The following is a 15,936-nucleotide window of genomic DNA, read 5'->3' on the forward strand; positions in this document are numbered from 1 at the left end:
TCTAATTAACAACCAACTCCCTCACCTTTTTCTCCTAGTTTTTTCCCCTTTTTATGCCTCCAAAATCACCTTTTATTCCTTCACAGAAAAAAGTATTAAATTCACGCCTTTACTATAAATCTTTTATATTATTGTAAAAGAATAACAATACAAGGTACACGTTTGTTTATTCCTTTTCTTATTATTCTTGAATCTATCTATCTTTTGCCTCGTTTCATTAATACAAGGCACTCGCAAATCCTTTTATACCTCTTGTTTTCTTTAATTTCTTTTCTTGTAACTTTTATTATTCTGGTACTACTTTACGCGTTGTCGCGATGCATGAGTTACTCTAAACATGACAATTTGGCGGGGCTTTTTCTAATTTCTTTTTTTTTTTTGCATGCACATTTACATTAAATAAAATTTTACCAGTATTTTTGTTTTTTGTTGCAATTTGCAGAATACCACATCGGATTGGGATTTTTTATGTTGAATTTATGCAAACAGTTAATTTGTGAGAATAAAATCGTACAAAAAAGTTAAGTTAGATCTACAAGCTCACTCTGTTTTAAAAGTACGTTTAAATACTTCTTTTAAAAAATACAATATTTAACTCGAGGAAATAAAGTTTAAATTTTTATGTCTATTCACTCATTTAATTTAATTTTTCTGACATTATTGTGTGGTGTTTCGGTTTTTTCATCGTATTACGTGAGGTATTTGGGTTAAATGAACTGAATCATTGACTATGCAGTTTATTGACGTACAAGATAGTATTTAATTACCAAATGAAAAATAAAGAATTGATATACAATATGCATTTCTCGCTCTTTAAAGCAAGTTAGTAATAAACAAATTATAAGTTCACATTTATTATGATTTATAATGTATTTGGTTTCATTATGGAATGTGTTTGGGTAGTTCTGCTGTAATTCTTACGATAATATGATGGATGTTTCTAAACCTTGTATTTAAGTTTAATCAAAACAAACGTGATATGAATCCCCGAAAAGTCATTATGTTAACATATAAGGACTATGTTTTATATTTTACAAATTTATTTAATTCGCATTTTGTGATTGTAGCTAAATACTTTATTAAATTGAAACAAATTTAGGCATTTAATATTAATAACAAGTAGGAAGAAACAGACTCACAAACTTTTTCTTAATGTAAATAATTAAATATCGTTGAAAAAATTCATATTAGAAAATCAATATTAAATTGAAATATTTCACGTAATAATTAGATGTACTAGTATACATAGGTACAAGTAGGTATATACAAGTATTTACAAGTAAAAATGTGTATATATAGGTATATGAGGGAGGTATATATATATATATATATGTATATATATATATATATATATATATATATATATACATATATGTATATACAAAGGTATATAATTAATAAAAATGTTATACCATTAAGAGCGGCAAAATCTGGTCATCTATGACATTAAAATTAGTTCTCTGCAGTGAGTCCTAAATAAATTATGTAATTTATAAATACTAATTTCATATATTATGTTTAAAATGAGAATATTCGTGCTACTTTACTTTTATTTACTTTTATTTATTTGTTTAAAACTGTATACATGCAAAAAACCATATCAGACTTTAGATGGCTTTCTCGATTTATATTCAGGTAGAACCCACTTTTCTATCACCCAGAACTTTGAGAGCAAAAAAAAGATTGTTCTGATTCACGGACTACGTGCAGATCTCACAATCTATTTTGAATGGAGGGATATATTGGTTAAGAGTGGATACCAAGTACTTTTATATGATTTATTGGGTCATGGAAAGTCTGAATGGAGACTAAAAGGATACTTTACACCTGAAAAGTTTGCCAACCAGCTCCATGAGCTTCTTTTATCATTTGATTTCATTGATGATTATTTTAACAATGATAATTTGAATGGGAAAAAAGTAGTCGTTCTTGGTGCATCTTTAGGGGCTTTGATAGCACTAAAATATACAAATATGTATCATAAGACAGTAAAGAAACTTATACTAATGTGCCCTCCAGGCCTTTTTACAAAGCAAGATCATCGTAATATATATAAACTTTTGAATTCTCCATTTGCAAAGTTTCTTTCCGACTCGTACAAGCACCCTAACACGTTTATAAGAGGAGCAGAAGCTTTACGTAAAATGGGAATACTACATAAATTGGATCCTACAATAACAAAAAATCGAAAAATAGATGATTGTTATCACATGGACACCTGTGTTGTTGCGAAAATAGGTAAGCACAGTTTTTTCAATCTATTTTCCGAGTATATTAATCTTTCAAAGTTGGAGAATACTGTCAATATTCTGTTTTTATGGGGAATGTATGACTTGGTCGTTCCATTTGAACCAGTTATTTCTTTCTTGCCAAAATATTTCAATACTACAAGGATTGTCGTTTTTCCATATGTCAATCATATTCCAAATTATCCAGCGAATATTCCTATTAAAGTCTCTCTTGAATTTCTTGATAAGGAAACTGAAGTAGGAATTCCGTTGGGTAGTATTACTAACTTCCGTTATTTTTTTAACAGTTCAAATGTAATCAACATTGTTGAGGGTATAAATTATACCTTTTGCGAGGATAAGTTCGTTTTCAATATAGACAATAACACTTACCCTGAAGATTATTACGATTTTCCCTTAATAAAATCTTCTTGATAGAAGCAATATATGAATTTAGTGTATTTAATTCATTATAGTAGTACTTATGGTTTTTATACTTTAAAAATTAATTTGTTTCGCTGTTTTGTCTATCAATTTTTCTTTTTAATTCAGAGACATATTAACTAAATTTTAAAAATTTGAAATATCTGATAAACATAATATGCACTTTTAGGAACGAGAAAAAAAGTAACAAAAGAATGGCAGATTGCTAGATCAAAAATTATAATCCTAACTGTAGAAATGTTATAGATCTTCTATATTCTTTATTCTTTGACCAAAACAGTTACAGAATCTAAAAAATGTACATAAAGAAGAACTATTATTCTCCTTTTTTCTATCTTTACACATAATATTATTATAATTTCTTATTTTCGTTCTATCAACGTTATGATCATCAAGACATGGGGGATTCAAATCTATACTCTTTCTTGAAAGGACACCTATTGGATTTCTATCATTGGAATTTATAATTAATTCATCATAATTTGTTACCACATTAACATTTTTCCCATTAAGTGTATAATTTTTAATCATCTGTCGGCTATTTTTTTGTGCTTGGAATGAAGTTAATGTATATGAAAGGCTTGGAGATCTGCCTCTTCTTTTACATTCAATAGTTGACCTCGCCGAAGGTATTGTCGAAACCTCAGATGTTGTAACCTCTAAATGGTTTACTGGGGAGAGTGAATTTTCTAAGCAAGTCTGATCTCCACTTGAAATTAATTCTCTTATACTACCATTACTACAACTATATTCAGACGCGGCTCTACCATGTATATATGAATTTAATACATATCCTGACTGTCTTGCCGTTGATTGCAACATAAACTCATCATGGTCAGATCTCAATCCGTCGGATCTATAATTGATAAACTCATCTCTTTCCTCAGGACTTGTATAGAATCTAAATGTTGAATCTTCTAAGTCATTCATTCTAGTTCCCCTTATTCATAGGCCTATAAGTTATCTTTTTGATAATTTTCAATACTACATTTAATTTAAAGTGAAAAAAAGGGAAAGAGAAGGTTTTCTTAACTTTTTGACTGTTATTTCTATTACTAGCCACAATGGGGATGCCAGACGTATAAAGTGTGAATTACCGCTGTTATAATTATTTAATATACTTAATGTTAAGTATTGTAAAATTATATTTAAAAAAAACCATAGTGACAACTTATAAATACAAAACACATAATTTATGGTATAGTCATATGACCTATAGATAATTAATTTTTATTTTATAAATCAAGCGAATTATGCTGAAAAAAAGAAAAAAAGATTTACTGATATTGTATGTCCACATGATAAATGCATGCATGCATTACTTTTTCCCCACATTCAGAAACAAACAACTTATTTTTGAATTGGCGTTAATTATGGTTTTGAGAACATGTTTATTATTGTTTTGTCTTTGTTTGATTTAGGTGTATTTTATATCTTTTTTTAAGTTCTTTTTACATAATCAAAAGATAATGAATATCGTTATTAATTTGTTGTTTAATCAATTAATTCAAATTTTAGATTTATAATTTATTTTTTCCAATGAATCGCTCAGCAACTTCCTATTAATAATTTAATTAGTTTGATTTTATTACTGGACTTTGGCTGATATTGTGATACATCTATTATTATTAAAGAAAAATTTATTTTTAACATAATTATATTATCTTGACCCGCTAACATAAGTGTGAAAACGAATTTAATAAAAAAAAAAGTTAAGGTCGCTTTAAAGCCTTTCTTTTTTTGATAGTGTAAATATAAATTTTCATTTAGAAAATATTCTTTATTTTTAGAATTATTATGTGTATAATAACGTAAACTTGTATAAAAAATCGTTGACAATTAAAATAATATCAGAAGATGGAACAAAAAATTGAAAATGATAAATTTGAGAAAGTTATGGAAAGTCAATTAGAAAATTTGGGTGATAATTGCGAGAATGTTTCAGAAGAAGAGCTAGATAACGCAATACAAGTTCTCGTTAGCGAGAAAAAAGTTTGGGAAAATGCATTCAACTTGGCAAAACTAGAATTAGATGAAAAAAATACAGAAATAGAGAGTTTAAAAAAATTGTTGAACGATATAGGTAGTAATGTAATTAATAAAGACGATAAAATTAAGGACCATAATTTGTTAAGTGGTCCATTTGAAACAAAATTTGATAGTAATAAAGTAACAATAAATGGGAAAAATATTAATAGTAATAATAACGCTCAAAGTGGTAGTTCACTAAACGTTTTAATAAAAATTGTTGAGGAAGAAACAAGGAAGATTGAAAATACAGATGAGTTTATTTCAAAACTCTATGATTGTGAGAACATTGAGTCTGCTTATAGGTACATAATTAGGGCTTATGTTGAACTTATATTGGAAAATCAATCACAGGATCAGAGAATAGATTCACTAAATGATGAGTTATCAAATGCTCAAGAAGCAGTTCAGAATCTACATAGAACAATACAAAACAATCAGAATAGTTCTGATCTCGTTTCCATTGCATATACTTCCCAAATTAAATCTCTTCAAGAAGACTTATTAAATGCTTGCAAGGATATTGATTTTTGGAAAGAACAATGCGAACAATATATGAAGTGCTATTCTGAAAGGACTGGGACTAATACAGAAACCAAGTTCAGTGATTTAGATTTAAGTGAATGGTGTAATTTGGGTTCCGGAATAAACACAATGTACAAAGTTGAAGTTATCCCGAATTCTTACTGGTGGTTTATATCATTTTAATTTTAAAAAGAATTGACAATTATAAATTAAAAATCAAGGTGTAAATATATTCAGTTTTGGTATATATGTATTTTTCTTTTATATAATGTTATAAATCTAGTGTTTTTTAAAATTGTTTTATTTTATTTATTTCTTAAATTTTATTTAAATCTTTGAAACATTTTCTTCAATATGTATACATATTAAGCATGCGTGCATGCATGTAAGGATTATGTGGCCAGTCACTGCATGACAGCAACAAGTTTAGAAAGTAGGTGTAGGAAGGAAAATAAAAATAAAGGTAGAATAACACAACACAAATTACTTTATTTATTCTGCTTTTTGACAAAAAAAAATGAATGGAAGAAACATAGGTGTATGCTTAATCATATTCTCAATTTCACTTTTATCATGTATATTGGAAAATAGTGTGGTATTTGGTGAATTAAATTTAGAAAAAGAGCAATTTACTACTAAAGGAGCATTTAGAGGGAAAAGTGGATTGGTAGGAATTAATAATGAATTAAAAAAAAACACATTGTTTTTTGGAAGTGAAGATTACTATAAAGAAAATGACACGAACTTAAATCCAATAGTTACTTCTGGTTATTTATTTTCTGCACTATGTTTTATTTACAGCATAAAAGGTTTATCTTCTCAAAACAGCGGATATAAAAGCAATGTAGCAGGTTTCATAGGAATGACAGTTGGTATAATTGTTACAATGACAGAAGAAGGATTTGGAAATCATTATATAATATTTCTACTAACAATATTAATTTCAGGAGGGATAGGAGTCTATATAGCAAAAAAAACAGAACTAATAAGAATGCCTCAGCTAGTGGCAGTATTCCATAGTTTAATATGTTTGTCAGCAATATTAGTATCCTATTCATTCTTTTATACATCACTGGAGGGAAATGAATTGGTAGAAACGTCTTCATTAAGAAGAATAGAAATATTCTTCGGAGGAGTTATTGGAATGGTAACGTTTATGGGTTCAGTAATAGCAGCAATGAAGTTGGACGATATAATACCTAGTAAAAGTGCAAACATACCTTATAAAAATTTATGTTTGATTATGATATTGTCATCTATGTTTATTACTGGAGTTGGATTTTGTTCAACTAACAACCAAATAATAACATTAACAAATTTACACTGTGGCATGATATTTTCTGCAATGTTTGGAATATTCATGACAGTAAGTATTGGAGGGGCAGATATGCCTGTAGTAATAAGTATGTTAAATAGTTACAGCGGATGGTCAACAGCAATTACAGGTTTTTTATTAGATAATACTTTACTAATTGTAAGTGGAGCATTAATAGGTTCAAGTGGAGCAATACTTTCATATATTATGTGTAATGGGATGAATCGTAACTTTGTATCCGTAATATTGGGAGGATTTGAACAGATTGAAGATTACAGTGCAACTGAAACTATTGAAGATCGTAGATGCTATAAAGCAACTGTCAATGAGACGGCAAACTTACTATTGGATTCTTCTAAAATTCTTATAGTGCCTGGATATGGTATGGCAGTGAGCAAGGCACATGAATGTATATCAGAAATAGTTAAAGAATTAGAATCTCGTGGATGTGAGGTTGATATTTGTATACATCCTGTAGCAGGACGCATGCCAGGTCATATGAATGTTTTATTGGCAGAAGTTGATGTACCAACAAGAAATATAAAGGAAATGGCTCAAGTCAATGATAATATGGAAGAGTACGACTTGGTTCTAGTTGTTGGAGCCAATGATATTGTAAATCCTGCAGCTTTGGTAAAAGAAAGTAAAATATTCGGAATGCCAGTTATATGCGTTTGGAGGGCAAGACAGGTTATTGTGTCAAAAAGGACATTAGGACATGGATACGCTTGCATAAATAATGAATTATTTACTAAATTAAATACTAAAATGTTGCTTGGGGATTCAAAAAAGACCCTGAATTCTGTAAAAAAAATACTCAGATGCTCAAATCTCAATAACAATTTTACTTTAAGCAATGATCCGGAATTCCTAAGCAGTAGTAGAAAAGTTTCAGAAGAATATGACGATATAGCAGATGAGACGTCACCACTGATTACTATTTTAAATGAACAAAAGGAACGCATGGAAGAAAGGGAGCAAGACGAGAGTAAAATTTATACAATAGATATAAAAAAAAGAATAGCTATTCTTCCAGGTCTTTATGAAGAAGGGAAGAGCGAAAATATAGTTATATTTCCAATACCTCCATCTGAAATCTTTAGGTTTAGAAGAAAAGGATACGGAGTGGGATTATCAAAAGAGTGTATAAATACACAAAACAATTACTTTACTCAAGAAGAATATGTTAAGGGTGGAGCCTTTGTTTATGAAAGTACACAAGAAATGATGAAAGAAAGCGATATAGTAATTAAATTAGGAAAACCTACAGTAAAAGAGGCGGATTCACTAAGAAAAGGTCAAGTGTTAATATGCAATATGTGTATATTAGGACAAAATTATAATATTGATAAAGAAAATAAGAAGGATAAATTGTTAAAAACACTTAGTAATAAGGGAATAACTGTAATTGATTTAGACCAAATTCCAAGGACCAGTAACGCTCAAACAATGGATGTAAGAACAACAATAAGCAACATATCTGGATACAGAGCGGTTGTGGAGGCGATGAATTACCTTCCCAGAATAAGTAGAAGCATTTCAAGTGCTGCTGGGACTATACAACAATCAACAGTACTCGTTATAGGAGTTGGGGTTGCTGGACTCCAGGCAATAGCAACTGCTAGGAGTATGGGAACAAAAGTAATTGCTATGGATACAAGATTAGCATCCAAAGAAGAGTCAGAAAGTTGTGGAGCCAAATTCGTTAAATTGCCTGAAGCTGATTTAACCAGCAATATTTCTGATAAAAATGGAGTATTGGATGAACAAAGAAAGGTGATTGGGAAGTATTTGAAAAATGCAGATATTGTAATAACGTCAGCAAATGAATATGGAACTGTATCGCCTGTACTCATTACTGATAAAGCAATTAGAGAAATGAAACAAGGATCTGTAATTGTTGACTTAAGTGCAGATTTTGGTGGAAATTGCGAACTTACTGAAAGAAATAAAGTTATTACAGAAAAAGAATCTGGAGTAACAATAGTAGGAAAGTCAAATTTTCTGTTTTCAATGCCATTACAGAGCAGTGAGTTATTTTCTGGAAACATTTATTCTTTGATTATTGAAATGGGAAAAACAGCCGATCAATTTAGGTGTGATCTTGAAAATGATATAATAAGGAAAACATGTATTATAAACGATGGTAAAGTGTTAAATAAGTTTTTCTCAGACCAAGATAAACAAAGTAAAAAATTAGTTGAGGATAAGACCTTGACTGAGAAACAATACGCAACAATTAATACAACAACAACTACTACTACTACCACTACAACCTCAACTACCTCAACTACAGCCTCTAATACTGTATCATCAAGCTTAATATCAATTCAAAATTACTTCAATTCTGAGGATGAAGCATGTGATGAACATGAGGATAGTAAAACAAGGGGGACTAAAGAGAGACTGATTAAAAATTTTAAAAAATTTACGAAGACCTGCATCATTCCAAACAGTTATTTCTTATTATCAATGACCATTTCTATTATTATGTTCATTATTATGGGAATCAATATGAGCATTATTCAAATATATAACATATTCTCATTTATAATGTCTATAATTATCGGCTACTATTGCGTCTGGGAAGTGGACTCAAAGCTTCATACTCCACTAATGTCTATCACAAACGCTCTTTCTGGAGTTATAATTATCGGCAGTATGATGCAATACGGCACACAAACCGTTAATACAAACACACTTATGGCTTTATCAGCGACATTTTTATCTTCAATAAACACATTTGGTGGTTTCTACGTGACAAACAGAATGCTCACGCTTTTTGAGTGATAAAAAACATTACAGAATCCCATTAAATAACTTAATGTTTATTTAACATCAAGACACATACCAAAACTAAAATCTCCCACGTTTCGTATTACAAATCCGGAAAGATAAAACGGTAGAACGCAAAACTTTATTTTGTAAACCCTGCTCAAGGTTCAAATAAAAATACATACAAATTAATGGGGAAAGAACAAAAACGAATAGATGCCGTTAACTTTAGATTATCAAGTGCGAGCCTCGATATAGCTAAATACATGTTTGGTAGGCGCCGTCCCAAAGGCGGCAACTTGAGGAATACCGTTATTTATTTTAAATACTAGAGGTCAAATAAAAAAGAAAAATTTTAATTTATTTTAAAAAATATACCTTAAAAAAGGTGTAAAATAAATTAGATAACGACATATAACATTAAAAATAGTAATTGTGTATATACACATATTTGTTAGTAGGGATAGTAGATAGATGTTAGAATGGGCCCGAAAAAAAGCTCTAAGGTCCAAGGAGGGTCAGAAGATGAAAGTCGTTTAAGAATAGCTATAGTTGAAGAAGATAGATGCAAGCCAAAGAATTGTAGACAAGAGTGCAAGTCTTTTTGTCCGGTTGTAAGAACAGGGAAGCTTTGTGTGGAGGTTGATTCCTCCAGCAAAATAGCGTCTATATCAGAACCATTGTGCATAGGATGTGGTATATGTGTAAAAAAGTGTCCATATTCCGCGATTACAATTATAAATTTGCCTAAGAATATGAATAAAGAAACTACACATAGATATAGCAAAAACAGCTTTAAGCTCCATAGACTTCCTGTACCTAGGCCGGGGCAAGTATTGGGACTTGTAGGTACAAATGGTATAGGAAAAAGTACAGCATTGCAAATCTTAAGTGGAAAATTAAAACCTAATTTGGGTGATTACAGCAGAGAACTTGACTGGAAGGATATAATAGCGTATTTTAGAGGGAGTGAATTGCAGGCATATTTTTTAAAAATGCAATCTGGGGAACTGAAAGCAGTAATCAAACCTCAATATGTAGATCATATACCTAAAAGAGTTAAGGGACGGGTGGGAGACATTATATCAGCTAAGGACGAAAATAATATCTCGGAAAAATTAATTTATGAACTAGAACTTGGACACCTTTTAGACAGACAAGTAAATGAACTTAGCGGTGGGGAGTTGCAACGTTTTGCACTTTGCGTAAGTACATGTGTAAAAAGTATGGTGTATATGTATGACGAACCAAGTAGTTATTTGGATATAAAACAAAGAATAAATGCAGCTAAAGTAATTAGAAATGTCCTTACTCACGATAACTATGTTATTGTTGTTGAACACGATTTGTCTGTACTTGATTATTTATCTGATTTAATATGTTGCCTTTGGGGAAGTCCAGGTGTATATGGTGTTGTGACAACTCCATTTAGTGTAAGAGAAGGAATTAACATATTTTTGGATGGATTTATACCAACAGAAAATATGAGGTTTAGGGAAGAAGGTCTCAATTTTAAAATAGTAGATCAAGACGAAATTGCAATAGGTAGGACTAACTTCATTAAGTACCCAGGTTTCACTAAAACAATGGGTTCGTTCAAGCTTTCTGCAGAACCCGGTGATTTTGGTAATTCTGAAATTATTGTTATGCTTGGACAAAATGGATGTGGTAAAACGACATTTATTAAAATTCTTGCAGGAGTTTCAAAAGCAGACGAAAATCAAACATTAGATAAGGACCACTACGATATGCCTGAATATAACGTTTCATATAAACCACAAACTATATCTCCTAAATTTGAAGGAACCGTTAGGGACTTGTTTTTAATGAAAATAAGAGAGTCATTTATGGATGTTCAGTTTACCTCAGAAGTTGTTAAACCATTTAACATTGAACGAATATCAGATCAGCAAGTTAAGCTTCTTTCCGGTGGTGAACTTCAAAGGGTTGCACTTATTCTCGCCCTTGGTAAAAAGGCAGATATTTACCTTATTGACGAACCTTCCGCCTATTTGGACTCTGAACAGAGAATTACCGCATCCAAGATCATCAAAAGGTTCATTTTGCACTCACAAAAAACTGCATTCGTTGTAGAACACGATTTTATTATGGCTACATATCTCGCTGACAGAGTTATTCTATTTACTGGTACTCCGGGTGTTGATTGTCTTGCCAATAAGCCAGAAAACTTGGTTAATGGTATGAATAAATTCCTTAAAATACTTGAAATTTCATTTAGAAGAGATCCAATGAATTTCAGACCTAGAATAAATAAACTTGATTCCGTCAAAGATAAGGAACAAAAGTTGTCTGGAAACTATTTTCTGCTTGAAGAATAGTATTCCTAGTCATATATCTAATATTGATGTTATTTTCAATAATACATCTCACTATTGTTACAAAATAATAATATTAACTACTACTATTATTAATGCCATTACTAAATAAATATATTTATTTTGACTGCCTTTTACTTGTTAAAGCAGTAGGTAAATAGATGGAAATTTCTTGTCACTCACTTTATATTTATTCTAGTTATAGGTTATTTTTATAATCTCACTACTCACTTTATTTTTCTAAGTTATAATTTAGGTGTTAAATATGTAAAACAAAATTCACACTTATTAATATCAATATTAGAATTTAATCCCTAATTTTCAATACTTAAAACTACTTTTCTACTTTCCTAATACAAAGATTCTTGATTGATAAATTTATCTTTCAATCTAGTTTTGTTTTTCAATGATAATACAATCACTTGAAATGCTATTTATCTATTTTTTCAATAACTGCTGTTCCTTAATATATTAAAACACACTGTTTTTCAGGAACATAAGTACAATTAATAGTAATTTGAGGAACAAGTAACAATTATATCATATACATTCGTTTTTACTATTTACATTCCTTATTACCGATATTTAAAACTGATAGTCATTATTATTTCACCTTATTCGCCTTTTTCAACAGTACTTACAGAAAGTGTGTCCATTTAAATTTGAATGTATGAATTAAATAAGTATCCAAATAATAAATGCTTAAAAAGACTTTAAAAAAAGAATAAAATAACCATTAATATAACCTCCATTTCCATTGAAGAAAATACACCTATCAATAATATAGAGGACTAACGCAAATAAAACCATATAATTGCTACTATCAAATGAAATGTGCCAATTTAGATTTCACTATAATCACATCTATATTGAACATAATACCATATCTGAATGACCATTATTATCTAACATAAATGTACTAGTCCTCCAATCACTTAATATATCCCTCATATTTAAATATGGAGTTGATGTTATCATCCAATCTCCTATTTGCTTCTCCTCTCCATTCTCTGAAATACCATAAACCTCAACTCCAACAAATTTGTCATTTGTAATACTATTAATCTTATCATAATTACTTAATCCAATATTCGAGATTGAAGATGATAAAGATGATGATGACGATAGTGATGATGGCAATGTTGAAAAGTCATCCCCTGTATGTATCAAGTAATTTGAATAGTTGCTATCACTACTGCAACAAAAACCTATGGAAGATACTGAAGAGGATGATATAGAGGATGATGATGAACACCTTGTTGAATGTAAGTCACTTTTACCATCAATTTTTTCATTATCTATCTCAAAATTATCTTTTGTTACGATACCACCATCTGTTGGAATACTGGGATTAAATAAACCACATGCAAATCCACGATTAATGCAATTCATATTATCACTGCATCCTAAATCATTATCTTTATTGTCATTATTAAGAGTATCGATTTTATCGCTATTTTTATGAATATTAATATTCATGGTTTCATCGTAATTTGAACTAAATAAGTTGGATTTCAATGGCAAACAGGACAATGTATTATTATTGGAAACATTATTCATAGTACAACAATAATTGACACTGTCACATTTTGGTGTTTTGCAATAATTCAATAAATCTTTTTCCATTTTGGACATCATATTATTATTTAAAGTTATACAAAAACTGCTATTTTCATTAAAATCTATTGATTTTTGTTTCAATAACAAAAAATTAGTATTTGAGTTTATTGAATTATTTATTGGATATATTTTACAATTTGTTAATATCTGTGAATCACTGTTGTTTAAATTTTCTCCAATAAACATATTATTGTTAATGTTGTCATTGAGTTCAAAACTAAATTTGTGATTATTGTTGATATTATAACAATCATTAATATAGTCGTCACTATATGTTTTATTTGTTGTAAAATTAATATTATTATTCCAATTTAAACATTTAACGTCACTGTTTATTCTTAAACCTAGTTCAAACAATATTTGACTATTTTGAACATTAGATGAAAAAAAACCATCTAATATTTTTTCCTTTGATATTCCACTATATTCAAATACTTGTTCAATTAAATCATTAGAAATAACTCCATTTTCATTTGAAATATTTAAATTATTATTTGAAAAATTATTTCCACCATTGTTTTTACTATTGATATCATCGTTATTATCATCTGTTTTTTGTCTAAACAATACTATGAAAGGTTTAACCTTGTTCCAATCCAAATCAACTTTACAAAATGGGCAATGAGCCTTTAAACCATATTTATGTTGCATCATTAAGGCCAGTCTAACACAATCGTAACAAGCTATATGCTGACATACCTGAAATCTCGCTCTTGTTGACCTTGGTTTGTATTGACAACAGATGTGACAATAAATTACTCTTGATCTTTTTTTTTTTGAGTCATTTTGATTATTATTCACGATTTCAGATTGTTTTGAGATATTGTTATCATTTGAAATATTATGACTGTGATTATTATTGTTGTTTGTTCCGTTATTTAAGTAGTTATAACCATAATTATTACGATTTAGAACATACTGATTCTGTTGATATGTGACCCTATTAACTTTATTTTCACTCTCATCAATTAAATTATTTTTTAGCTTTGTGTGGTCATTTGAACACCCTTCTAATATAAAGTTGTTTTTACTGTTATTATTGTTTCCTAGTGCAGTGTTATTACATTGTCTGTTTCTATTATCTAAAGTCGGCTTTAATTTTTTAGCTGAGAAGTAATTTGATCTATTTACACCATTGTTAATACTTTGAACATTTCTATTTGCCTGATTTAATATAAACATTTTTTAAATATAGTTATTATTATTATATATTGTTTATCACTATTTTGTGACTTTTCTCTTAAATATTTAATGCTTGAATAAATTGTTAATATTCACTTAATACTTTTCAAATTGAAAAATACTTGGTTGTTCTATTATTATGTATTTTGTTTTACATCAATACACCTATTAAAAAGATAAATATATATTAGACGTTTTTTTACCTTTACACTCTTATTTTTTGAACGTTCTTTTTCATCCGTTGTCTACAGTTATTACAATAAATATACCGACAAAACAGAAGAATATGATCTCTGTTCATGTATTTGATATTTTATTTTTCACCGATGATGCAGATATTAATATAAATACATGCAATTACTCCTGTATTTGCTTTGTTTATATATTTATTTAAAAACTAATTTGTGCATATTTATTCGTATATTTGCATATATACATATATACACATATATGTATATATATATATATATGTATGTCCATTACTTGTTGCAATATTACATTCAAAAGTATATTGCACTTTAAACTATTTTTTCACTATTAAGGTCAAGTAATTAATCTACACGTATTTATTATTTAATTATAGTCTTTTATGATATGCGTCCTCAAATTATAGTATAACGAGCATAAGAATTTGCAGTAATCATATGCTCAATAAAGGGCATTCCTTATTAAAATAACCAAAGACATGGCGTGTGTGAGCGAGACAATACATATTTAATGCAAATTTTATGTCGGCGTTATACCATTAGTAGTGTTTTTTCTGGGATTTAAATGAAACAAAAATAACTAATAAATAACTTCATATTCTAACTTGGAATATTTTTCACAAACAAAATTTTATTCTCTTTTTTCTTTTGCCTATAGCATTATGAAACATGCAATTTACACGTAATTTATATTTTTAGGCGCATGCAATACATGTGTTGCCCACATAATGAAAGATGACACTTATTAAATGGTAAAAACAGAAAACGCAGTTAAAGCCCTTTTATTTTGTTTAATTTGGAAGTAAAGTGGTTAAAACCTGCGGTAAAGTCTGAATTCACCTATAATATGAGTTATAGAGGAGCTTTTGTTTTATTCCGTCTCTGTTCCGTTTACTCTTTAAATTCGATGCATTGTGCGGCAACACATAAACAGGTTAATTTACGTAGACTGAAGATAAAAATGAGATGCTATATTTAACTATTAGACAAATATATTTGAGTAATTTGGATTTTGTTAGGGTTAAATGTGAAAACAAATACTCACATATTGTTTCATGGTCATGCGAAATAAATATCTGAAAATATCAAATAACAACATATAAAGAATAAACAATTATTTTTTGAGGTTGTTCTTATTTCATTAATTAACTTGAATACTATTTTCTCCTTTATGTGGTGTGGGGTGCAAACACGTATTATTATTTTGTGGGGACGGGAGCGTGTAGTTGCAAGTATCTTAAAAGTGCGCCAAACTTAGCTTGTATTGTTCCATGCTA

The 15,936-nt window shown here is 29.2% G+C and overlaps 6 protein-coding genes across 6 annotated transcripts; 4 read left to right on the plus strand and 2 right to left on the minus strand.

The window, feature by feature from the left end:
* Window positions 1–1,523: 1,523 nt before the first annotated feature.
* Window positions 1,524–2,663, plus strand: FG386_000077 (secreted protein of the alpha beta hydrolase superfamily; the record flags this gene model as incomplete). Its single annotated transcript, XM_067339578.1, has 1 exon — window positions 1,524–2,663. The coding sequence occupies one exon, from the start codon at window positions 1,524–1,526 to the stop codon at window positions 2,661–2,663; it is 1,140 nt and encodes a 379-aa protein (XP_067198186.1).
* A 249-nt stretch (window positions 2,664–2,912) lies between these two features.
* FG386_000079 (uncharacterized protein) lies at window positions 2,913–3,602 on the minus strand (the record flags this gene model as incomplete). Its single annotated transcript, XM_067339580.1, has 1 exon — window positions 2,913–3,602. One exon carries the CDS (start codon window positions 3,600–3,602, stop codon window positions 2,913–2,915), a length of 690 nt encoding a protein of 229 aa, XP_067198188.1.
* A 927-nt stretch (window positions 3,603–4,529) lies between these two features.
* Window positions 4,530–5,408, plus strand: FG386_000080 (uncharacterized protein; the record flags this gene model as incomplete). Its single annotated transcript, XM_067339581.1, has 1 exon — window positions 4,530–5,408. The coding sequence occupies one exon, from the start codon at window positions 4,530–4,532 to the stop codon at window positions 5,406–5,408; it is 879 nt and encodes a 292-aa protein (XP_067198189.1).
* A 334-nt stretch (window positions 5,409–5,742) lies between these two features.
* On the plus strand, window positions 5,743–9,330 carry FG386_000081 (pyridine nucleotide/NAD(P) transhydrogenase alpha plus beta subunit; the record flags this gene model as incomplete). The annotated part of the gene is made up of 1 exon (XM_067339582.1): window positions 5,743–9,330. The coding sequence occupies one exon, from the start codon at window positions 5,743–5,745 to the stop codon at window positions 9,328–9,330; it is 3,588 nt and encodes a 1,195-aa protein (XP_067198190.1).
* Window positions 9,331–9,797: 467 nt separating this feature from the next.
* FG386_000082 (RNase L inhibitor-like protein) lies at window positions 9,798–11,654 on the plus strand (the record flags this gene model as incomplete). The annotated part of the gene is made up of 1 exon (XM_067339583.1): window positions 9,798–11,654. The coding sequence occupies one exon, from the start codon at window positions 9,798–9,800 to the stop codon at window positions 11,652–11,654; it is 1,857 nt and encodes a 618-aa protein (XP_067198191.1).
* An 861-nt stretch (window positions 11,655–12,515) lies between these two features.
* Window positions 12,516–14,453, minus strand: FG386_000083 (uncharacterized protein; the record flags this gene model as incomplete). The annotated part of the gene is made up of 1 exon (XM_067339584.1): window positions 12,516–14,453. One exon carries the CDS (start codon window positions 14,451–14,453, stop codon window positions 12,516–12,518), a length of 1,938 nt encoding a protein of 645 aa, XP_067198192.1.
* Between the last annotated feature and the right edge of the window lie 1,483 nt (window positions 14,454–15,936).

This window comes from Cryptosporidium ryanae (assembly GCF_009792415.1).
Source record: "Cryptosporidium ryanae isolate 45019 chromosome Unknown contig_11, whole genome shotgun sequence".
NCBI classification, from domain to species: domain Eukaryota; phylum Apicomplexa; class Conoidasida; order Eucoccidiorida; family Cryptosporidiidae; genus Cryptosporidium; species Cryptosporidium ryanae.